The 26,613-nt window shown below is 40.7% G+C and overlaps 1 protein-coding gene across 5 annotated transcripts in view; it reads right to left on the reverse strand.

Moving 5' to 3' along the window:
* Positions 1-26,613, reverse strand: part of LOC123646463 (aminopeptidase O (putative)) — a 349,846-nt gene that overhangs the window by 58,142 nt on the left and 265,091 nt on the right. For 3 of the 5 annotated variants that reach the window (XM_045563458.1, XM_045563463.1, XM_045563460.1), the window contains 2 exons: positions 25,929-25,991; positions 25,473-25,547 (listed from right to left, as the gene is read on the reverse strand). In XM_045563458.1, the coding sequence (XP_045419414.1) occupies positions 25,473-25,547; positions 25,929-25,991 (138 nt within the window). Of the gene's footprint in view, positions 1-14,028; positions 14,201-25,472; positions 25,548-25,928; positions 25,992-26,613 lie in introns of all 5 variants that reach the window. The other 2 variants (XR_006737901.1, XM_045563459.1) reach the window with 2 other exon arrangements.

Below are 26,613 nucleotides of genomic sequence, written 5' to 3' on the forward strand. Positions count from 1 at the left end.
TCAATGGTCACGTACAGAAAGCCAAAGGTAAAAGGAATCCACCAGCCCTCCTCTCCCAATCTACACGATCTGTTCACAAGCTCAGATTGCTGTTCTGCATTCACAAGTCTGCTCCAGTACACAGGGGATAGTTATTAAATGGATTTAGTCAAAGTATACGCATCATAGGCTACAGCCGCAGTCAAAGGCTGAATTCCAGTATTCACAGTCAATCAAGTTACTTTTTATGAAATACATAGAACAGATCTTTCCAAAAAAAAAAAAAAAAAACAGAATTTCAAAATAATTCAACGAATTTAAAAAATAAAAATTAGCCTGAATTAATAACCACCTTTGAAGTCACAAATATAAAACACCTTCCCATTATTTTTCAATCATTATTTTCCCTAAAAGATTGAAAGGACAAACACCAAAATATTAAGAGCAGGTAGTTCTCTGGGTGACTAGATTACTGGTAATTTCAAAATTTCTTCTTTATACCTTTCTGTACTTTCTAAATTTTCTCTAATAGACAGTATCACTTTGATAATCTGAAAAAAAAAAAGTTAAACTTCTTGAGTTGATTTGTTTGAAACTAGAAGCTAAATATGCCAAACTGAAATAAAAATACAGGAAAGGTATCCAACCAGAAAACAAAGCTTCTGTTATGCAGAGAGCAGGAACAGACCACGGCTGCAACAAGTCAACTCAGCACGTGAGGCCAGCGTTCGTTCAACAATTTGAGCAACATGAACTAGAATCCCAGAGAGCCTCCTTGACTGGCGTGTTGGGCATCCTGTAACCAATGTCACTCCTGCCTCCCAAGACAAGCATTATGAAAAGAGAAGCCAGCCTGCAGTGTCAGTTGGATCTTACCAAGGGACTCTCAAAAGGCATAAGCAAAAACTTAGTGGAAATTCAAGTTTTCATACTAACAATGGGCTTTGTTATTATATAATAAATTGATTAAATTAAAATGAATTTCAGCCTCCTACCCTTGAGGAAATCTTTCTCAGGAGCCTCCATAACATAGCTGAATTAAGTTTTTTCTCTTCTCACCATGTCCCTGAAAAGCTGTTGAAGAGATGCTTATAAAACACCAAATGCTCAAAATATCAATAAGAAGTGAAAGGAAGAGGATAAGGATTATTATTGGAAAACCCACAATCCTGATCAGTGCTAAAATCATTAAGAGCTTGTAAAACATGATGTCTTTCTAATTGTAGGGTGAAGGAGTGACTGGCGTGGCATCAAATGGATGGCAGGTATCCGAGAGCCCAGAAGGGTGATGTGCAGCACACAAAGAGAAAGGGCACTTACACTTGAGGGTTCTGAGTAACTTTAGCCTGCTGAGAAAACACAGGCTTTGGAAAGGGCCACACCAGTGTAACGGGGCATGGCTCCGCATCAGTAACACCACACAGACAAAAGGGCAAAGGCCAGGAAAATTCAGACTGGTAGAATGATTTAATGTCTGCATCTATACAATGCCTGTAGGAATGTGGTCATGTCCCCTATGGGGCCCAATAGCCTCTGCAGCCTCATCTCTGCCCCATGCCTCTCACACTCACTCTCTTCTCAGAATTGTGTGGCTGTTCTCTTGACACCCCCCATCTCCCACTGAGAGTGCCTGGTGACAGGGACACTTCTAAGTTGGTAAAGGCAGCATGTACAGAAGACCAAATCCTAGGGAATACTAGAGAGCCCATTAGAGAATCGGTTTACAGCAAACAAGGGCAGCTCAATGACATGCAGTGCCCTGCCCAGACAGCTGTCTGGAAGCTTTGCTCCACCTGCACCCTCAAAAGCTGCTGCCGCCTCCCATACACACTACTTTAGTATTTCAGTAATGTGGACCAAAAACCTGTCAGAACCTGGAGCCAATGGCTCTCACAGTGTCAGAAGCATTGCACTTTTAAAGCTATCTTAAAATGAGAGTCTTAGATAAAATAACACATATAATACACATAATTGGGTGGGAAAACCTTAATACAATGCCTCGTCTATATTAGAAAGGAGAACTAAAAGGAAAGTGGGTTATAATGCATTAATCTGGATTTCAGTATTTTCAAGCTGATGCCTGAGTACCCTGTAAGACACACCGTGAAACAGTGGGAGGCCTGGGGAAGCCTCACAAACACTCGGCTGCTAATGCAAGCAGAAGCGGGTGTGCTGTGCAGTTACTCAGACACCACAAAAGCCTTCCACTTCAGACAAGATTTTCTGAAATGGCAAATAATGCTTGCAAAAATTTAAGAAAATACAATCTTTCCAGATTTACCTGGCAGTCACATTCCTAGAAATCTCAGTAAATATTAAAACCACACATATAAAAGAGTTAGGTTCTAAGATCAAATATACACCACTTTTTCACCTGTACAACTCTCCAGCAGGCACCCGAAGATTCTGTGGGAGATGGCACAATTCTCTGCCCTGCTGGAATGCGCTGTGCATCGCAGGCCCAGTGTTCCTGGACCCTGTCCACCAAAGGCCAGGTATACTCCCAGCCACGGTGCCACCCACATCATCGCCAAAGGGGGGATCCTCCCCATGAGAACCATTCTTTTATATCAAACTGATCCCATGTGACAAGTGCCTCTGAAGGCCAAAATCATTAATGTAAATTGTGTTCAGTTGAGGTTGTTTACTCAGATATCAGACCCTAGGAAAATTATCTTTGCCGCTATTTTCCTCCCATGAACTTCTTGGCACTTGGGTGCCGTGTGTGAACGGAAACACCTCTCACCCTTTCCTCCTGATAGGTCACTGCCCCCCTTAAGAATATTTGGACAAGCACAAATTCCAAAGACCAATGGGCCGGCAATGAGTGTTCTGAGGCTCATGCTTCTGCTCATACTTAAAGAAAGGTCATGAACCTCACCCATGATGAAAGAGTGATCTTACCAGAATGCTCTGTCATGACTGATTAGATGATTTATTTTGAAAAATAAGTTTACTCAATTAGTTCACCGCCATAATAAAAGATACCTGCAAATCCTAGAATAAGCAAAAATAATGAGCCACGTTAGCCATTTGGTCTTGAAAGTACAAAAATCCCTGCCACAGCAAATGACGTGATAAAGTCTTCCTGCATAACTTCTGTGAGGCCCTTGGAAATAGCCCATGCTCATATAAATACTGCCAGTTGCATTTTTAATAAAGAGTCCTTAAAAGCTACCCAACTATAACAACTAGAAACTTTACTATTATTTAAAGCACCACAAAACATGACTCTATAGATACATGTGTCTATTCTATATTAAAACGATGTGTATAATCAGAAATACAAACTTATACAAAAGATTTGAATAACAAAGGAAACTAAAATAAGAATTTAAAATACAAAAAAAAACCCTTTCTCAAAGTAAGCTAATTTAATATTTAGACAGTAACATCACATGAACACACATAAACTCCATTCTTTATATCAAGGCCATAAGAAAAAACATAATTAAATGGAATGTGGTAAACTATTGCATGCATGACTGGCAATAAAACCTAGAGATTAAACAATAGGGCATCAAAGACTGCAGCAATTTTAGTTAACATATGTTAACAATGCTTGAAAAACTGTAAAAAATTTAAAATAGTTCCTAGCTTCCTTTTGTGCCTAAGAATAGAAGTCAAAGGTTAAGGTTATTCCTTAAATATAGCCAGTGGCAAAGATATGAAGAAACTCAAATCCTCGTACATCACTGGTGGGAATATAATGTGGTGTAGCCACTTTGGAAAATCTGGCACTTTCTTAAATCACTAAACTTACCACATGACTCCTAGGTATCTACCCAAGAGAAATGAAAACATATATCCAGACAAAAACTTGTATGAGTCTTACAGCAGCATTATTCATGACAAACTGAAAACGACCCAAATGTGTGTCAACTAGTGAACAGATAGACAAAATGTGGTATATCCAAATAATGGAATACTATTCAGGAACAAAAAGGAACAGACTACTGATACACACTATAACATGGATGAACCTTAAAAACATTATGCTAAGTGACAGAAGGCCAGTGCAAAAGACCACATATTATATGATTCCACTGATATGAAATGTCCAGAAAATGCAAATCTACAGAAACGAGAAGCAGATTACTGGTTGCCCAGGGATGGGGAGAGAAGGAAATGGGCAGTGATTGCTGTTGGGCACCAGGGATTTCTCCGGGATGGCAGAAATGTTTTAAAACTGGATTGTGGTGATGGCTGCACAACTTAACTAATTTATTAAAAATCAGCGAATTGTTTATGGTATGTAAATTATACCTCAAAACTATTTAAAACACATATATACCCACAAAGAACCTACAGATGAAGCGCTGGGCAGCTATGAAGTGCTAAATCTGTGTTTTTGGTTGTGCTTCTTACTTCCTTGACTTCGGAGTGGAAAAGATGACATCAGTCCATTAGCATTATGAGAATGCAGAATTTTGCTATCCAATTTCCTCTTAAAGATAATAAAGGAGCATGGGGGAAGGGAGACATGTAGGGGGAGCAAATAAATCTGCTCTTTCCTCATTACAGAGTTCAAACTGGGTCACAGCCCTATTAGACTGTAACCATGCAGAGCTCACTCATTACTGCTGGCGGCCTGCGGGGGCAGTGCTGGGGCCTGGGAACCGGCGGAGTCCACTGGCAATTATGACCACCGCCCTAGGAATACAGGACTTTTTAAATGGGCAAACCCAGGCAAGACACCTATGTTAAGCATGATAATGGTCATTCTGAACAATTAGGAAATGAGAAACTAGAGAAATTCTCACTTTGCTTATGTAACCTAAAATCTAACACAAGCCACTTAACTTCCCAAACCTCAAAGTTAGGTTTTATTTGTTAAAATCAGTGTCGACTTAATAATTATACACAATGAAAATATCAATCTGCAAAGCAGGCAGACCATGCACGATGACCTAAGATAACCTAAGATGACCTTGCCTTCCCCTTCCATCTTGTGACAAATTAACTTTTGCCAAGCACCCACTAAACTCACTGCTGTACTTAGCTAGGTCGGGCCTAAGAGCCAACATAACCTAGCTCTGCTCTGCAGACTCGACCCCTTGTCCCTACAACATGGCACTGAATGGAATACAGCACTGTTGCTGTGGACAAGGAAGCAACATGTGGCTGTGTCTGCAGTGGCTGTGGCCGACAGTTTATTGATGAAAGGCTGGAAGGGGCAGGGAAGACCAGCACACAGAACAGCCTCTGCTGGGAAAGTGGGTCATGGGCAGAGGAAGAGCAAGGACAAGCTTGTCAGTCTCCAGGGTTTTCTGACCATCCACAGCCAGAACACCAAGACTGCCCCAACTACCTACTCACAGGAGGTCCCAGCCAGAGGGCCACAATGCATGTACCAGGTCTAGAAGGCAAGTGTCTTAAGACCATCTTACAACTCCCTGTACAAAAGTTTCTGAATAAGGAAACAAAATAGTAACAAGCGCATAAGTAAGAGGCCCAATCAAACAGAAATGGTATGGAATTATTTTTAGTTGAAGTTGATAGAACAAAAATCCACCTTATGAAAAATAAAATGCTGTGGAAAAGAGTAGAACAGGCAGGAAATCAGAAATGCTATATTTATCCCCTCCTCTCTGACCACCCCCTTGAGTATTTCCTCTATTTTGAGAAGAAAGCAATAAAACTGTTCTCCCTACCAACATTCTCGCTCTGCTCAGAGGCACTCTGGCAAACAAACTAGCCAAAAGGCCTCACTGGCATGTTGGGCCACACGCTTGGGCCCAAAGTATGAAAATATCACCATTTCTAGGGCAGTCAGTATTCACATAGGGGTCACACAAATACTAAGTCTGAAAATTGCTGTGGCCAAAAGCTGGGTGGCACTTCTCTTGGCCTAGGAAATCCCTAGAGTCGCTCTCACTGTCGAGAGAGAGGAGGAGCACTGCTTGGGAAAAAGCAGGGAGAATGTTCCAGAAGCCTCGAGGAGGCCCACTGAGGCCATGCCGCCCCTCACCGCATGTGAGCTTGCAGCTGAACTGCTGCTCTTTGTCGACAGAGGTAAGAAAACTCCAAGAATGCCAAGGACTAATGAAAATAACCAGCTGGTAGCATTTTCTCATGATACATTCCCCATGTTCCCCTCCCATGTTCTCTCTCATTCCTTACTATCTGGAATAAACTTCACAGGGGAAAACGAGGGAAGAAGTGAGGAAAAGCGGCAACCTGTCTAATCTGACAAGGCTGGCTGGCTAATCTAACATTTGACATGAAAATTATCCAACATAAAAAATAATTTCTTTCCCCATAAAAAATTCAAGCATGTTCATAATTTAGAGTGCACGCAGAATTTCAGCCCTTAGCAATTAGGAAGCCAGCACCAGTCCACTGGGCTTTGTCCAATGACCCTTTTAACTACTTAAAAATGATGTCTGATTATCAAGCAATGTTATGGCTTACCTATAAAAACTTCTTTTAAGAAAATATTGATCCTTGATTACATAAGCAAGGCCATTCTGAGAAGCCTTTTTAAATCATGCATAACCCATTACTCATAGTGGAGACAAACACTGGACCCATTTCTTCAGTGTCTAAGCGGGTTTCTGTTAGTAAGTCCAGGCTTAGGGAAAGTTACTCACTATCCTGAGCCAACTCTACACAAGAATAATAGTTATCATAAACACAGACCTCTGTAGTTGTTTGGGGGTAGGGGAGTCACAACACTTTTTTTTTTAAGCTTCCTGGAATTCTTCAGTGCTCAGGATATCAGACAAACATTTTTTGTGGGTAACTTGACCTTCTGTAACTTGAACTCACTAAGACCTCAACCAAAATCAATAAAACAGCTCCAATGACCTCAACTAAAACTCCCTTTGGAGGAACCTGCTGGAAACTTCCAACAGAAACTGAGGCAGTATCTGTCTGGGACAGAGTGGCCCTATGGGGCAGTCCGCCTGGGAAAGAGGCCTGCACCTGCGGCTGGGCTCTGCCAGAGAAGTAATCGGCTGCCTCCCTGGTCTTAAAGCTGGAGACACTTCAGCTGGCCCACAGATGCCACCGTGGTATGTTCTAAACGTGCGCCCTCCTGGCACTCTTCCTGTACCTACATTTCCTGGCCTATCCTATTGGTTCTCAGGGCTCCTTCTGTTCTCATACTACACCACAGATGTCAAAAGACTAAAGTCTGAAAACAGCACTGGAAAAGCCCATCACCGGCTACTTTAGTAACTACAGTCTGTGAGCAAATACTCAATGGCAGCTCTTTGCTAAATGTTTTACTGTTATAACTATTTTACAGATGAGTAAACTAAGGCTTACACGGGCTAGTCTGACCAATGTAAAAAAGGTAGGGAGGGTTGAAGATGCGATTTTAATCAGTCCATATGACTATAGGATCCACATCAGCTGCAGCCATCCCCAAAGTTGTGTGAGAGAAAAGTTTATAGAAAACACACATGGTCTGAGAAAAGGGGAAAAAGTGTCCATCTCCAATAGATTAATATGTTTCTTGCTAAAAAAAACTAAAGCAAGAAAACTGCTTGGGAAGTAAAATGCTCTCAACAAATGAACTCTTTCTACTGAGCTACTGTTAAAACAGCTATTGCATTTTAATTTTGTATTATTTCTGATATGAAGATATAAAGAACTGTCTTTAAAAAAATAACGAAGTATTTCCAAATATGCTGGTAACAGTTTTTCACAGGAAAAAACCCCACCCAAGAATACCACAGAGATACTTTCTTCTTGATTCTTAATCTTCATGTAAATGATCTACCTTCTCCTCCAAATGCCTGCAAGATCATTCTGAAGACAGGAAATAAGAATACTGAAGTCCACACATATTTATAATGTACCCCCTTCCCTTCTCTGCAACAGTGCATGATCTTAAAACAGGTTTGAGACCAAAAATAAGAGACAGAAATTATGAGTTTATGTTCAAAATTGACAATTCCATTACTCTCCTCTCTCCTCCTATTTAAGAATGTGAACACAAGAGTAAGAGTACTGTAACAAGTCTGATTTCTTCTTTTTGATTATCTACAACTCTATCAGGAGTTCCAAAAAATATAAAGTTAAGCAAAACTAAACAAAAAAACAATTATTATTTGCCTTCTGTTCTGGAGCCTAGTTTGCTCTACCTTCACTTTTTCTACTAAGCCTCTCCCTAGGATGGCTCATGATGACGATGACTTTGCATTACACACGAATTGTGGTCCCCAATCCCCAGGCCATGGCCTGTTAGGAACCAGGCTGCACAGCAGGAGGTGAGTAGTGGGCAAGTGAGCAAACTTCGTCTGTATTTACAGCTGCTCCCCATAGCCTGTATCACCATCTAAGCTCCATCTCCTGTCAGATCAGCGGTGGCATTAGATTCTCACTGGAACATGAACTGTGCATGCAAGGGATCTTGGTTGTACACTCCTTGTGAGAATCTAATGTCTGACAATCTGACGTGGAGCTGAGGTGGTGATGCTAGCACTGGGGAGCAGCTGCAAATAGAGATTATCGTTAGCAGAGAGGTTTGACTACACAGAAACCATAATAAATCAATTGCTTGTAGACTCATATCAAAACCCTATCAGCGAGTGGCAAGTGACAATTAAGCTGCACCTGGTGGCAGGCATTACAGTGGCAAGTGAGTTGATGTACTTCAATTGTGCAGCTGCATCTGTTGGCAGGCTTTAGGTCAGAATCAGATAATTTAGTCCACACATGGTCCACCCATTATTTTATTTACAATTCTTTTGGGGCCTTGCCCGCCCCCCCCCCCCCCCCCCGCATTGTACACTTGTCTCAGTCACAGTTTTGGTTAAGCCCACAAGCTAACCTTAGCAAAAATGAATCAAAAACAAATGTTGCTGGAGAGCTTCTATGAAGAGGGAAAAAGAAAGATCCAATGATGAGACAGCAGAAGACTCTAACACTGCCAACAAACTGAAAGTTGCATTTAAAAGAAAATACCAAGAGTCCTACTTAAATTACAGGTTTATTGCAACAGGTGATTCACATTCTCCAAGCCCGCTTTGTATAATACATGGCAACCAGCTATCCAAGGAAGCCATGAAATCTTGGCCACAAGGAGACCAAGCACCCTGCATTAAAAGACAAGCCTTTGGAGTTTTTCAAAAGAAAAAAAATGTGAACACAAAGAACAGAGGCAATTATTGAAGGACACCACTTCATCAAACATGTCTGCAGAGACAGCATCATTCTTAGTGGCTAACTGCATTGCTGAAGCTAAGAAGCCCTTTACTATTGGTGAAGAGTTGATCCTGCCTGCTGCTAAGGACACTGGCCGTGAACTTTTAGGAGAGGCTGCAGTTCAGAAGGTTACATGTGTTCCTCTTTCAGCTAGCACCATAACTAGACGAATTGATGAAACTGCAGGGGATACTGAGGCACAGTAGTTAGAGAGGATTAATGAGTCACCGTGGCACGCAATCCAGGTTGACGAGTCTACTGATGTTGACAGCAAGGCAACGATGCATGTTTCTGTGTGATATATTTTTCAGGAGGATGTGCCTGAGAATATGTTATATGCACTCGTGTTGTGAACCAACACCACAGCTGCAGAACTATTCAAATCTTTGAATGATTACCTATCAGGAAAACTGAATTGGTTATTTTGTGTCAGTATATGCATGGATGGAGTGGCTGCCATGACTGGACAGCTTTCTGGTTTCACTACTCAGGTCAAGGAGATCGCTTCTAAATGTGAGTCTACGCATGTGTCATCCATACAGAAATGCTGGCTAACTGAAAATGTCATCTGAACTAAACAATGTTTTGCAGGATGTGATTAAAATTACCAACCACATTAAAGTACATGTCCTTAACTCAACTCTTGCTCAGCTCTGTGAGGACACAGAGCACACATGTCTTCTCTTGTACGCAGAAGCGAGACGGCTTTCTAAAGGTAGAGCACTAGCCAGAGTTTCCAAGTTACGTGGGTCACTCCAGAGATTTCTTTCAGAAAAACAGTCACCACTGGCAGCACATTTCAGTGACACAGAATGGGTCACAAAACTTGCTTACGTGTATGACATATTCAACCTCCTCAACAATCTGTCACTTCAAGGGAGAACAACTGTGTTCAAGTCGGCAGATAAAGTGGCTGCATTCAAAGCCAAACTGGAATTACGGAGGCAAAAACTGGCATTTTTGACATGTTTCAAACATTAGCAGAGATTTTGAAAGAGATTGAGCCAGGGCCTTCTTTCTCCCAGTTGGTGCATGATCACCTACCTCAGTTTTCAAAAGAGTTTGCGCATTACTTCCCAGCCACAAAAGACCCCCAAATTGGGAAGGAATGTATCCTCAACCCATTTGTGAATAAGCCAGGCGAATCGACTTTGTTGGTGCTGGAAGAGGATCAACTGCTTGAGATCGCAAATGATGGTGGCCTTAAATATGTTTGAAATGACTTCAAATTTCCATATGTTCTGGATTAAAGACAAAGTGGAATATTCTGAGATTGTCACAAAAGCACTGAAAAGCCTGCTTCCATTTCCAACATCCTATCTTTGTGAAGAAGGGTTTTCTGCAGTGACAGCAACCAAAAAGAGATTACAGAGTAGACTGGACATAAGCAACACACTTCAAGTGTCACTGTCTCCCATCACCCCCAGAGGGGACTGTCTAGCTGCAGGAAAACAAGCTCAGAGCTCCCACTGATTCTGCATTATGGCGAGCTATATAATTATTTCATTATATAGTACAATGTAATAATAGAAATAAAGTACACAATAAATGTAATGCACTTGAATCATCCCAAAATCATCCCTCCCACCCTGCCCCAGTCCATGGAAAAAATCATCTTCCATGAAACACCGGTCCCTGGTGCCAAAAAGGTTGGGGACCACTGCTCTACAAGTTAAAGCATTGGTCAGACTATGAGTCAGAGTCAGATACAAACAGTACCAGCTCTGGAAATAGTGCCTGGAGCTTCAATCCAAGATGGGAGACTGTGGTCACACAGCAAGCCTCAGCCCAAAACTCCCCTGCTCTGAGGCCGAAGGCCAATTAAACGGAGTGTGTGTGTGTCTATGTGAGCACATGTGCACTCCTGCAGGCACACCCACCCACCCAAGCTATACACGCACACTGGCACGTCAGTAATCCTCTGTTGGAAGCTAATTCAGCATCATTTAGATTTGTCTGATGATAATCTGGTGCTCTATGATGATTAAGTAATGCTACTGTTGACCAAGTCAATGACTTAATCTCCAGTAAAGACTCAAAGAATGCCAGGATTCTCAATGTGGGAGTATGATCTGGCGCCTTTCCCCTGCACCTTTCATTTTGCTGGGAGGGGAAGAGAGGAAGCCTTCTGTAAGTCTGAATCAGCCCCAGTACCTACGTTTTCTCTTCATCTGCCCATTTAGGGGACTATCCTTCTGTATCTGCCAGTTGTGTTACAGAGAAAATACAAGCAGCTTTTCTCCTAAACCATACTATTCCTACTCACCTTGCCCTACCAGTAGCACAGAGAGTTCTGGGGCACTAAACCCTTCATAATCCAAGTTAGCATTACTTTTGTCAGTAGTGCTTTGGGGGGTGAGGGTGGTTTGATCTGGCCTATAAGCAGATAACCAAGTAAGACGGACTGCAGAAAAACTTTATATAACTCTAAATTTGCAATATATCAAGGTATAAATATGTATAAACATGGAAATCAGCTTTGCATTTTAGAAAAAAATACTAACATATATATTAAAAAATATCCGCACAGATTGATGAAAAGGCCATTCATGAGAGTGCCTTTACTGTGTTCCAAAATAAAATGCCTAGTTATCTGGTCACACGTTTGATTAAAAAAAACAAAAAATAAAACAAAGAAAAAAAATATTTCATGTCACAATTGCTTGGCCTTTAACAAGCATCACAAAAACTTCAAATAATCTGTGGCTTGAAAAATTCACTAATTTAATATGAAAAGTACAATTTCATATCAACCCTTGCAGACACTCAGCTATGCAAAGTGTCTGCTCTTTGGCCTGCTCTTTGGAATGACTGAACCCTCAAAATCTGACTCAGTCTACTCCTAGATAAAATGGAAAGGTCCTCAATAAACGAGAAAATGGCCCTACCTTTGGATGTGTTTCCAATCCATAGGGGATAGCCTGGTAGGGGTATCATCTTGAGTCTCCCAGACCTTCTTTCTCTGTTTCCCCAGTGTCTGTGTCCCACAATACAAGACAGCCCACCTCGATATACTTCTCCTTACCTGGAACCCAAAGATGCTCTGCCTGCATGCCCTACTTTGGGGAGCTGCCTACGTACACAATTGGAAAGAACAAAGGGGACAGGAGACCCAGGCTCTGGTCCCAGGCCAGTATGCAGCCCTGTGAGTCAAAACCATGCAGGGCCACCATGTCCTCACATGGAAAACATGGATTTGAATTAGAGAAGCTTGTAAGGCTTCTCCCAAATAAAGTGCTCAACAGAAACTTCAGTTGTTCCACTTTCCCTGTGACAATCCTCCTCCCCGACTTTCCTTTCTCATTTTTTTTTTTTTTTAAAAAGACAGGTCTCACTCTGTTGCAGAGTACAGTGGCCCAATCATAGCTTGCCATAACCTCAAACTCCTGGCCTCAAGCAATCCTCCCATCTCAACCTCTCGAGTAACTGGGACTACAGGCTCACTTCAGCATGCCCCGCTAATTTAAAACATTTTTTTTTTTGGAGATGGGGGCTCACTATGTTGCCAGGCTGGTCTTGAACTCCTGGCTTCAAGTGATCCTCCAGCCTCAGCCTCTCAAGTTGCTGGGACTACAAGCACAAGCCATTGTACCAGGCTCATGGCTTTTCTCTTTTAAGGCCCAGCACTCACATGTATTTAGGGCCTCAAGTGCTGGACTTTATGTAGGTTTTATAACATTAGATTCACTGGCACATTCCTCTAGTTGCTTGATTTATAATTTTCCCTATTATTTTAGACAACTTCTTGCTAGTGGTGATTTTATTTTCTGAAGTTGCCTTGATTTCTTAGTTCTTCCTGATGTTTTGTGTAGCACTATGGTACCAAGATGAGATTTCCACAGATCCAAAACACTATGTTTTCTTTAACATTTAGAAACTTAACATGACCAATAATCATTTCAGAGAAAATAATCATTTTATAGACAACTAGAGTTCCCTTTTCGTTGCAAAATAAAATACAATGTTGTAATTCTGTTTAGCAAAAAGTAACAGGTAGCTGGCAACTTTCTTCAGATAGGAAACTGCAAAGTGATGATGCAGGAGGAGATGGGCCCAATATTAAATACCTTTCATTAGCTGGGTAGCACTATAAGCTCAAAGGAACTTCAAATCAAAATTGTTTGGGCAAAAGAAACAAAATCAATGACTTATAGTATATAAAAAATGATTACAGATTGATCTAAAATGGAGCCCTGCTAGAATACAAATCTTATCAACACCCAAAAAAACATTTTGGGAGCTTCCAGTTTGGAAGAGGAACAATGACAATTTATTTTACTATAATGGACCAATTGAAGAGGGATGCAAATGAAATACAGTTGCTCTGAGAAACAGAATTGGTTTTCTTGAATAAACCCAAAAGACAGGGACATATAAACTCATAAAAGTACTATTGCTATATTTGCTGCTGGCCAAAGAAAAGTTACAGGAAGAAACTAAGCTTAATTTTATTTAAGTCTATAAATAATTTTAGGAATATTTTCCTGTCTCACTGTCATGGAGGAGGAAAAAAACATGAATGGCATTACTACCCACATACCATCAGGTAATCAGCCCTTAACAACCTTTTTTGAAGAGTTGCTCTAAAATGCATTAAATATTTGGTGAATGCCAGTTGTCTTGGAGAAGTCACCTCACTAACTCCCACAAGGCTCTGACAAGGCACATTTCTACTCGCTTTACAGGATGACACGTGGTTGCACAGTCATTGTGGGGCCAGCCTCGGAAGCCAGGCCTGACCACCCAATGCCTGTACACTGCGGCTAAAGGGCAGAGAGAGGAAAGCCTCTCCAAGATGCTAGCAACTTCTGCAGAAAACAAACTGCACTTTATCAGACATAATTCCAGAGAGGGTAAGAACAGATCATATTAAAAATAAAAAGAAAGCCACACCTAATGATGCTACAAGGACACAGAAGACTCTGAGTCACAGGAGTTGAGAGTTAGAACAAAAGCAGTTGCTACAACTCCAACTGACGCATGAGGGCTGTAGGTTCACTGACTCATTTGGGAATCCTGAGTGAGATGTTTAGATTTCCCACTTCCTGGGCCAGTGCCTTCTGATCTGTGAAACGGAAGACAAAAGCATAATTAGGGTATCTAGACACTTACATATCCTCTCAAGAAATAAAAGCATTAAGTATAAGAAAAAGCATGGTTCAACATCCACCAGAATGGCTAAAATAAATAAGTCTCACAATACCAAGTGCTGATGAGGACGTAGAGAAACTAGAAATTTTAAATACTGCTCGTGGAAATGTTAAATCTGTGGCTACTTTGGAAAACTGTTTAGCAGTTTCTTAAAAAGTTAAACATACACCTGCCATAAGGCCAAGCTATTCAAGTCCTAGGTATCCATCCAAATGAAAAATATGTCTACACAAAGACAGTTACACCAATGTTCATTATGAACTGACGCGTTATTCATAATGACCAAAAACTGCAAAAAAAAAAAAAAAATCAAACATCTAACAACCAGTAAATGGATAAACTAAAATGTGGTATTATCCATACAATGGAACATTACTTTAAAATAAAAAGGAACAAACTACTTATATATGCAACACTACTGAATCCCAAAATACTACAATAAATGTAAGAACCAGATCTGAAAGACTAAATAGCGTATGATTCAATTTATACACAATTTCTAGAAAAGGCAAACCATAAAGCAGAAAGCAGATCAGCAGTTGCCTGGGTCTGGGAGGAGGAATGGGGACTGACTGTGAATAGACACCAGGGGAACTTTCTGGGTATTGAAAATATTTTAAAACTGGATTGTGGTGGCAGCAGCACAACTGTACAAATTTTTAAAAACTCAACAAACTGTGTATGGGTAAACTTTATGGCACATAAAGTATATATGACATATAGCTCAATAAAGTCATTAAGAGACGAAGAATCATCATCTTCTGTTGTCTGTGGGGGTACTCAGCACTGTTTGCCTTTATCAGCAGGGATAAATGCTGAAGTACAGTCATGAACTGTATGATGATGTTTCAGTCAATGATGGACCATAGATACATGATGGACTGCAGATATGACAGTGGTCCCATAACATAATAATACTATATTTTTTACTGTACATTCTCTATGTTTAGGTATGTACCACTGTGTTACAATTGCCTACAGTATTCAACATAGTCACATGCTGTACATGTTCACAGCCGAGGAGCACAAGGCTATGCCATACAGCCTAGGGTGTGCCGTGGGCTATGCTGCCCAGGTCTGTGTAAGTATACTGTATGTTTGCATGACAGAACCACCCACCAACACATTTCTCAGGACATATCCCTGTTGTTAAGTAACACATGACTGTACATCTTCAACATTAAAAACCAAAGTTTGTGTATATATGATAGCTAAAGAGAAAAAAACCAGAAACCCAACTGTATATAAACAGAATCAAGAGGCACATTCTGCTTCTCTCCCAGATTCTTCCTGCAATTCCTATTTAACATCTCATGCCCTTCCTATCTTTTTCTTGGATGCCAAAGTAATGGTAGAAAATTGTCACAGAAAATTAAATGACTCTCAGTAACCAATGAGGCCACATAAAATGACTGTTGCCTTATCTATGAAAATGCCAGAAAAGTAAAAACATACACTGAGACCATTTTTTTCCACTTCACTTGCTTTCCTTAGTATTCATTATTGCAAATCAGTCTGTTTCCCTGCTTTCACATACATAAAAATCCAAATCTTCACACATCTATGGTTCAGAACACAGGCTCTGAAAGCCAGTGTTTCTTGACTTATATTAAGATACATAAAATGTTAAATAACTTGGATACAATATATTTATGTGGCCCACTTGGCAAGTCTATCTGCTAGCATCATCAGAAAGATAAAAAGAGTGTATAACTATTTTTTAAATACCATTTTAAAAAAAGAGGTCATGCTAAATCTGTGGTGCTGAATGTGGGATGCATTTTGAATGACAGAATACAACATTCGAAAGTCATAAGAGAGGGAAACTCTGAAAAACTCTGGAACTTAAAATTAGCATCCCTAATTCTAAAACATTTTGATGTCTCATTTTGCGCTGAAACCACGTTTAGAGGGAAGGAAAAAAAAAACTTCTCAATGCAAATAAAAGGAAATAAAGTGAGAGTGAAACAGACTAAAAATCCTTATGTTCCCAGTTACAGAGGTAGCCTAAACTTGTGGTAGCACTTTGATTTCACACTAATGAGCCAAATATAAATACTAATTTCATACTTTGAGTAGTTGCTTATGAGGAAGATCTGAATTTTAAAAACAGAAGTTATGGTATTCTCAATTATACGAGATAACAAAAGTTGAATGAAATGGAACAAATATTTATATTCTACTTATCAGCCTGAACGAGGGCTTACAGGTAATAAAAACAGCCCAGAGTGACATGACTCCTTCCCTTATAGAGATCCAAAATGTTCTGGATACCTACTGTACTTTTCTTGCACCTGATATAGGTCTGATTCAATTCTGTTTTCGACTCTATAAAGTTTTTTACATATAACTGTAAACCCTTTGAGGACTGTATTCTATTAATATTAATCTCTGTACACTCTACTCCTTATTCAGGATTTTGTATGTTGTGGATATGAAATGAAGTTAGTAAATAAGTTGTTTACATAAATACAGAATTTGATAAGGAACGTGTTATACACAGTATTACATTTCTGGCCTTGGATTTCCAAATCACCCCGATTCATAGGTGTCGGCAGAACTTCTATGATGGGTTCTAGCCTCACTTGCAAAACGTGGATGAATTTATTTTAAAAATCATATTCAAAAAAAAGACACTAACACTATTTACCATTCACGTTAATCAAACCCCTACCTGTGCTTACAAATCAGGTAAAAGCATTACAATGGATTCAGTTAATTCAATTACCCAATTTCCCACCATCACTTCCAGCCTCCATGTGTAAAGGGTTTCTTTATCAAAACAAGGACCAGGCACAGAAACTTTAGTCCAGGGTAGCCTCAGGTAAAAGGCATCATATACTCATATCCTTAGTTTGTGCTACGCTGGTTTGGATTTATTTATCACAGGCTGCTTTGTAAGTGATCTTGATATGTTGTATGTTTTATTTCCCCATGACCAGAAATGACATCTCTTGCGTTTCTTTGTTTTTTCCCAGCAGCCTCTTATACAGGGCCTTGCATACAATGAATTCAATAAAATGTGCTGGCTGATTAGGCTGACTTGGGTTTTCAGCAATCCTTGTGATCTGAAAAATAGAATGCTTTAATTTTTTTCTGCATATTGCTCTATGCACATATGAACTGAGATCATGTATACCCAGAGTTTTGAGTGGAAAATTAACATGACGGGTAAGAGTAAGAACAATAAAATGGAGAAGGAGTTTTCTAGATGAGATACTTCAAAAAGCACCACTGCTTTTAATCCAGTAGTCCTCCATGAGTGGGTGCAAAGAGCCTGCTTACCATATGGAATGCAGACAAGTTTATTTATTGCCAGGACATAGAAGACTCCACTGAGTATCCATTGTCTACTTCTCACAGACATAAAGTCAACCAAGTCCGTATGTCCACAAAACAAAGCACTCAAAATTTCAAAGTTCCTAACAAGGGACTTTAAAGAATAAAAAGATAGTAAATAATAAATTTAAAGCACTTTATGTCAATATCTTCTTTGGTTTCAAACCTACTCTGTAAGCAGGCACAAAAATTATTCTCATTTTACAGATGAGGAAAATAAAGCTCAAAAGCCAAGTGACAACTGGGAAAAATGACCCACAAGGCAACAATACATTAAGAGTAAAATCATTGGAATTTATTGAAAAAAATCTGAATGTCTAAGAAAAAAGACCAGGTCACTCCAGGGGAAAGAAATGAGACAGCATGAGACTTTATGCAGGAAGACAATGGAATAACATATTTGAGATACTTAAATAAAGAAAATATGAGCTAATGATTTTAAATCTAGCTGAAATGACCTTCATGTATAAAGAGCACAAACTTAAAAAGTGCCAAAACTCAGGGAATACAGTTGCCCCAAGCTCGTCCCGAGAACTCTACTAGGGAACTAGCTTCAAAAATGGCTGGAGACCTCAATTCGTAAGCAGATGATGAACATTAAATATGACCTGAGGAATTGAAACCAAGTGATTTTATAAAGGATACGGTATAGTATGTAATGTCTACATGCTCTGACATTGTACATAGAGTACAATTATCAAGAAGCGGGGAATGGCAAGATTATATGAAAATACCATCAACTGCCTTATAGGTATCTACCTGGAAGTAAAAAAAGATATTTCAAGTCACATAATGGAAGATAAAGAGGGGACAAGAAAGAAAAGGTAAATATCTCATTTCTCTATTGCTAACAGCAGGAAATCAACATACAAGGGCCCCCAAAAAGTGTTATTATGTAAAGGTAACCACTACAGCAAAAACAGAAGCCTTCCTAAACACCAAACGACAAAAGAAAAAAATGTATCACAAAACTATATGAAAAAAATTAAGGCCAAATGTATTGATTTTATCAATTAATATATGGGTTTAACTGCCCTATTAAATAAAAGGATTTTCAAAGAAATGCAAAAGTCACCTGATAAACTCAAGGGGCACATGATTAGGTGGCAGAGTTGAGGCCAGGGTCAGGTTTTCCTGGCTCCGAGCTCTCTTTATAGAAGAGATGAAAGAGATTGCCCACAATAAAACCAGAGAAACACCACCAAATAGTCTTTAATGTAAACCTTTATTATTAAAAGACAAACTAAGTAATAAAAATTTGAATAGTAAAAAATTTTTTAAATATAATAGCCAGGTATGAATTCATAAAATAAATGCCTTTTGCGGAATTCGTTCATCCAATTCACTCAACAAATACTGAGGCTGCATGTGACCAGCTCCTTTTCCCAGTATTGGGGATTAGCAGCTTGAGTATCACTCTTCCTGTGTGCACAGTCCCAGAAATATAAATGAGATATATGTTGGCTGCACTTAAAGATAAACGCTAGTGTCGGCCTCCTACAATAAAAGATTAACAATGGAAAACAATGGCAGGTCCTAGCCTAGTAGGTGCTACTTAAAAAATACATCTTAGTGCCATATGAGACCCAGGCACAAAACAACAGCTCATTAAAATGCCTAAGATAAGAATGACTGCCAAGTAAAGCATTCTGTCACAGGAATGAAACTAATGCTTCCTATAAAAGTAACTAAAAAGCCACAAAATTTTTCTCTGCCTGCCTCCCTTTTCCAGCCGAACTCTTACGTTTTATACAAAAATGGCTTTCATCTTTTATAGCATAGAAGAGTTGATGGCTGCTGGCATCAACCTGCTAAAATCAACAGTAGTGTAATTATCTGCACACTTTCAATTGTTTTCAAAATACATACTAGCTGGGATTTTCCTAATTTAGAAATATGTGCTTTTTATGCTGGTAGTCTAAGACTATCAATAACCTGCACTAAAAAGAATTTTAAAATCTTGCCCAAAGCGTTCTTTTCTACAGCAATTTGACTTGTTTACACTTCATCAAAGTGTTCGATGCAGTCTACAACATCTTAATGTCACATTGCTGGTTGTGACTCTACCGTAATGGTACATTTACATGAGCTGCTACAAGTCAGGCTCTTAGAACAGTGCTTGACATATGACAAGTGTTAGCTATTCTTATATTTATAGTTCCATTCAAAGATTCTTTTTAAATATGTAAGTGTGTGAAGGTAAGTGGATGACTATACTTTAACTTTCGCTGTTATGCCAGTTAAAAATGGGGAGGAATTTTAGAACACTTACAATTCCCAAAACATTTTTTTAAAACTACAGATTCTTAAAAAAAATAAATCTACAGAACAGTTAAAAATTTAATGGTATAAAATTACACAGATCAGACTTCCTTCCTGAAGACACCAAAAATACATTTTATCAGGAATTCTTCCTTGGTCCAGCTTTAAAAAAAAAAAAAAAAAAATAGCAAAAAAAGCCAAGATCTTATGAAACCTGATCTAACTTGAGACCTGGATACAGAGAATTTAATAAATTATGTATTTGTTAGAGATTTACAAGGGAAAAAGAGAAACTGACAAATAAGACCAAGAATCTCAAAGAAGTTCCAAATATTTCAGCAATAAAATAACGAATTGCATATTAGCAGCACTGTAATTACTCCTTTTGTTTGGTTTCTTTGTAATTACTTTTAATAAATTACTCTGCCTCCCCCCATCACTCAAGTAAGTTGTCATCCAAAGGCACAATCAGTACAACACAGTACACAAAGCCACTCACAGATAGGGAGGGAGGGAGGAAGGGAGGGAAGGAGGGCGGGCTGGTGCCTCAAGAGCTGTGACTCATTAGAATCCATAAAGCTTTTCTATGGAAATCAAGTATCAATGAAGCTATTGTAAAAGACTGCAGCTATATAAATGTAAACTAGTTATGAATTCTCACAGGGCAACAGCCCTCTCAAAAAGAGGCAAGGGCATCAACGCCTGGGAAACCACTCAACTCCAATGCTGCCTCAGTTGCATAAGAGTGCCTGCCTAAGCCTACCATTTTGCTGAATGCAGGGTAGTTCCTATCAAGTAAAAGGACCCTGGGTTCAGCACTCCCTAGGTTCACCCTGTGCCATTTTGCTAAGCTGTGTGATGACAGCTCTGGAGTCAAGCCTAACACAATCACCATCTGCTGTTATGGGTCTAAGAAAGAGCCAAATAATTTTTATTAGTCTTAATATTGGTTTCCAGAAATCATAAACAGAATATAAAATAGACCTTTGTCACAAGACAAACAACAGTAAAGCACTTTGTTAAACAGTTTAAAATTTGTACTTACCTTTATCATTTTGAGTATTTCAATATTAGAACTAAAAGTATTCTCTTACAACACATAAAATTTTAAAAGGAACAATAAATGTTGCAAAATGCATAAACCAAGTTGGACTTCACATATACAATTTTTAAAGTCTGAGAATTATTGAAACTAAGATTATCATTGATTGTGGTTCACAGTCAAGTGTATAGAAGGAAACAAAAGAAATCAAAATAGAGTGAAAATATGCCAGAATTTAGGAAGGATATTATCACAAAGAATATAGTTTTTTGGTTTCTTTTCTCTTAAAGACTCAGAAAACAGAATTTATCGTTTGGTCCCAATTAAAATGGCCACTAAAATACTACGCAGGCCACACTTTTCATAGCCATCCTTCCAGATTTTCATGCTTCACTCTGGATATTTAAAGGAAAAGTTCACCACATTTTAAACAATTTAAGTAATGAGAAGCTTAAGAGTATTGTTTTTCAGGTTCTGGCAGAAACGAATAATTAAGGTAACCTTAAAGGGTGCTGTTGTTGGAAGCATTTGCACCTAGCATTCGTTACGACTAATCCTAACAGAGGCCAGACGATCTCACGCTGGCCAAGACCACTGGCTTGGAAACACACTAACGCACATAAAGGATCGCTTGTTAATAATAGCCAACCTTAGAGGCCAGGCGCTGTGGCTCACGCCTGTAATCCTAGCACTGGGGGGCCAAGGTGGGAGGATCACTTGAGCTCAGGAGTTCGAGACCAGCCTGAGCAAGCAAGACTCCATCTCTACTAAAGACAGAAAAATTAGCCAGGAGTGGTGGTGGGTGCCTGCAGTCCCAGCTACTCAGGAGGCTGAGGCAAGAGGATTGCTTGAGCCCAGGAGGTTGAGGTTAGACATGCATAAACCAGGAAGGGTGCTTCTTTTGAACCTGAAAATTGGAATTTTCTTCCTCTAAAGGAATCATACCCTATTCATATGTTTTCCTTAAATATACTATCTTATAAAATAATATTTGATTATATATTCTAATCCTTAGAATACTGATAAAATTAAAACTTTATATTTTACAAGTCTATACTTATAAAAAACATTATCCCTTAATCTCTGATTGTGATGCATAATTTGTATTTATCTTTAAATCAGTTAAAGGCAAAAACAGAAAAAAAATCTGTGTTCTTCTACCAAAACCAATAGCCATTTAGTCAAATCTATTACTTTTAAATATACACAAACAATTCACTTTTGCAATTGCAATTGTTTGACTTGCTCTTTGTAGAGCTTGCTAATCCATTCATCCTCATTGTTCTTTGTGCAGTTAGTTCATATTCTCCTTGCTTTTCTGTTGTAAAAATTATTCAAAGTAAATAAAAGGAACTTGAAATAAAAAAAGAAGAGTATCAGAATGGAAGGAGAAAATACCTGAGAACCAGAAGCAGAAGAGAGGGGAATTTTGTCTTTTTAAATGAAGAAAACAAAAACCAAAAGAATTCATTTACACCAGTGGGAAAAGGGCTAAAATATGAAGCGAAAATAAAATGGAAATCAACGTCAGTGAAGGTATCAGAAGATGCCTAAGAGAGAATGATGCATCTTCAGAGAGGTAAGAAATTAAAACCTGTTAAGACAGCATAGAAAGATACGACAACTATCTGGTAGGTGGGAATGATGGTGGGAGAAACCAGGGAATGCCAGGAGAGTGTTTTAAATCACTTTATCTGGGTGGTACATCTCAGTCACCCAATTTATTTTATTTCATTATTCGTTATTTTAACCCACAGCTGAGCACAGGGTGAGTTTGTTTTGCTTCGCCTTCTGAGATCACTGAAAAACTCAACTAGTATTTCAAGTTACATCAGGCTGTGCCTACCACTCAGCACCTTCAAGATTTTCCTCATGGGAGAAAACAAACACCTCCTGTAAGATGTTCCTCACTCCCAGTGCCTTGCCCAACTCGAGTTGTCAGAGTCTGGCTTTGCCCTTGGCTGTTTTCCTTTCTCAGGCATGTCAGAAGGCTCTGTTTTCCACAAGGCAGTAAAAGTTGCACCCTCCTATCAGAGGAAAAGTGTTATGACCCTAGCATGGTTACTACAGACTACTTAACCAAATTCACTCATCTCCGCTGAATCCTGAGAGGCCTGAAGCTGCAGACAGACACTTGGGGGATGGAGGAGAGGGCAGCACGCAGGGGATGAAAAGGCAGCAAGGAACACAACGTAGGCAAATAGAAGCAACAGCTAGATTTAAAATGTGCACCTACTAGAATGACTAAAACTCATTTACTTATTTTATAGTAATATCAAATGAATAAAATCACAAAATAATCATAGTTTTATTTTAATGTAGAAGAAACAAGTGGGTGCAGAAAAAGGAGAAATTGAATAATTTGCTTCTACCGTGGCGTGGTAGACATTTTAAAAAAATAACTGAGGACACTCAACAGTAAGTGAACTACACAGGTTCCCACTAATAACAGCTTCAAATCCTAGCAAAAAGTTAACACATGACCTCAGAATGAAGGCTCATTATCAAAGAATTCAATCTGTATTTCAGAATAGGGGGACACACCTCACCTACCAGCTGCAGGATAGCACTAATGCCTTTCAGAACTTGCTATAATGTCCTTGGTTGCTCACTGCACTCCCTTCCACCTGGCCCTTGGAAACAGTACATGCTTTGCCTCTTGGATCTTCGAACCTTCTCCTGGGTGTGGCAGAGGCAAAACAGTGGGCAAAGGGCTCGGCAGTGCTGTGCAGAGCCGGAGAAAAGACTGGAAACACCGATAATTAATATTCTGTGGTGCAACTCTGAAATTTCCCATCTTCTTGCTCTCCCCACCTCTACCCTCAAAACTAGTCAGCTATAAGAGCTTCATTCCTTGAAAGGAAGTTCTGAATGTTAGTCCCAACCTACTTTATTTTCATGTTCCCTTTAAAACTCCTGCCCGTATTTTTCAAGAAGAGGCAGAGAAGCATCCCCCCTCTAAGTTCTAATACAGTAGCCTCTGACAAGGGGAAATGGTTGAGCAAGGAACTTCATTCTCCTGGAAGGTAAAATCCTCAGTTTCCCTCCCCACACCCCTTCTCAGAAGATGCAGTGATCAGATTATTGGTGTCACAGATGTGATTACTTCTAGTTCAGATTTTGGTAGTGACAATATCTAGTAACCCACAAATAATGGCTTCCCCTTCTTTTCTCCATGGTACACTGTGCATTCTGGTAATCTTATTTTTGGTTTAAAAAGTAATAGCTACAATACTTTTTTAAAACAAATACTAAGCAAGCCATAATTCTTTTCCTTCTTTGGATATTTTTATGATCTCACTCATCATTTCACAGACATTTTAAAAACACCTAAACCAAGAAGTTATATACAACCTTCCATAACATGCTGAGGTATGGTCAGAAAACTCAAGTCTGCTCAAAATGACAACTTTTTCTATGACTGTTTAACTTATGTGACATATATGACTATTTAAAAAGGAAAGGGCTGAGGTACCACTTCTCGCACACACTGAATGTCTAGCTACAAACAACCATACTCATAGGCCAGTTCTTTTTCCAACTCTCTTAGAAGCTGCCCTCTGCTATCCTTAAATGCACTCTGAAACTTTGGTATCACCTTCATTATGATGTGCTTTGTACACATTCTCCGACACTGCAATGCCCATACTAAGGCAACACATCACAGAAGTTGGCAGCAATGCTATCAGCAAGAATTTGGCTTCAGAATCAGGAGTGATTCATCATACATTCTAGCAGCAGAAAAACAACCCACCGCTATTTTAATCCCTTGGTGCTATCAAGAATCAAAAAACAGTACCGAAATTAAGCAAAAGCAACAAAAATCATACCTGCTATAACATTTGTAAAAACATTATTCACTTTTAAGAGTTTTCAATAAAAGTCACTTAGAAAATAACAGACTACTTACCATATTTCATAATATTTATCACAATGACAAACCAAGTTTTAACTTAATACAATTCCAGGACGAAATAGGCAGTCCAAACTTCTGCTAAGTAACATACTGAAATGCTAAACTTAGGAAAACAAATTTCTCATTTGCTTTACTGTAAACAAAATCCCTTCTAGTGTTTTAAAAGTAATCCACTTATTTCATCTCTCTCCATTTTTGAGATAAGTCCAATTTAAAGTCTAGGTGAGTGAGTGTGCTACTGTGTCTACCACAACCAAACACACAAACCTAATATTGTGGGAGATTTATTCAGAACATTTTTCATTTTTCAGAGGTACCTTAACACTGTGATAATAAACACTACCGGTCTAAAATAATAACGGAACCCAGGTTAGTCCTACTGCTCTTTTAATGAGCATGAAACAAATCTTTCCGGGTCATTTTTACTTAGAAGAACATAGTATGTTGATCATAAGGCTTATCAACCAATATTTCTATAAAACTATCCGCAAAAATTTAATCTATGGCTTATTATAATAAAAACTTGTTTTTAAAATTGCTACTCTATTGTTGTGACCAAGTCCTCGGGGGCAGAAGAGATTTATTTATCAAGACCTTCACCCAGTACTCTCTTTCGGGGACCCCTACCTTTTCAAACACCTCTTCCTTCTCCCTTCGTTGCCGTTTTCGGGGTCTCTGGTTCACTCGAACCCATTTCGTGACCTGAAGTTCAAAAACCACACAGCATTTTAAACAAGACGGCGGGTCCTGAGGGCCGCCTCCCGGAGTGACAAACGCAGCACGGCCACGCGACGCTGTCTTCCCTGTTTCACCTGGGGAGGCCACAGGCACCTTTCGGGGCTCGCCAGGCCGCCTCCGCGCAGGGGCCCTCGGGGGTCTGCGGCGCGCGTCGCCCCGGCCGCGCTCTCAGGTCACGGGCCGGGTCTGCCGCCCGCGCGTGCCGGCGCCCGGAACAAGGGCCATCTTACACGCCGCTGTCTCGCGTCGGCGCCGCGGGTGCCGGGGGCTCGGCGGGGGACGGTGGCGCCCGACCCGCCGCCCCGGGGCGGAAGGGGAGCGCGGGGACCGCGCGCCCGTACTCACCTCGGCGCTCACTTGCCGCGCGAGTCCGCACTCCGCCCCGGCCCGACGCTCCCTCTGCAGCGGCTGCGGGGGAAGGGGACACGGTCAAGTTTATCGCGGGAGCAGCCCCGGCCTCCCTCCCCCGCGCCCCACCGACTCGGCGCGCCGGCCCTGTACCTCGCCCGCGGTAGGTGAGGACAGAGGCGGGGGCGCCGGAGCCCGCGCCCCACGCCCGCCCTGCCCCGCGCCGCCCGCACGGCCGGGAGCGGCGGGAGCCCGGGCCCGCAACACCTCAGGCGCAGCGCGGGCGGCGGGCGGCGCGGGGATCGGGCGGCGGCGCGGGCGGCGCGCGGGCGCGGGGGCGGGGGCGGGGCCTGCCTTAAAGGTATAGGCGGCCGCACCGCCTCCCCGCAGGTCGCCCCCGCCCCCGCCCCGCGCGCCGGCTACCTTATTGTTCTCTTCGCAAACATCTGCCTTCCTCTCCCGGGGTCCTGCCTGCGTCCGCGCTCCCGCGCCCTCCCACGCGCTGGCAGACCCCGGGCGCGCGCTCCTTACCTTCCCACCGCCACACCTCCCCGGGCCCCTGGGCACCCGCGGCGTTGTCGGCACCTAGAGGAGTCCCAGTGCTGCCCGCCCGCAGGCGACAGGGGCTTGCGGAGAAGTGTCCCCACCCCGCGGCTAGTCCGAATTCGCTCTTTTGGGTCAG

Source organism: Lemur catta, chromosome 10, assembly GCF_020740605.2.
Source record: "Lemur catta isolate mLemCat1 chromosome 10, mLemCat1.pri, whole genome shotgun sequence".
NCBI lineage: Eukaryota > Metazoa > Chordata > Mammalia > Primates > Lemuridae > Lemur > Lemur catta.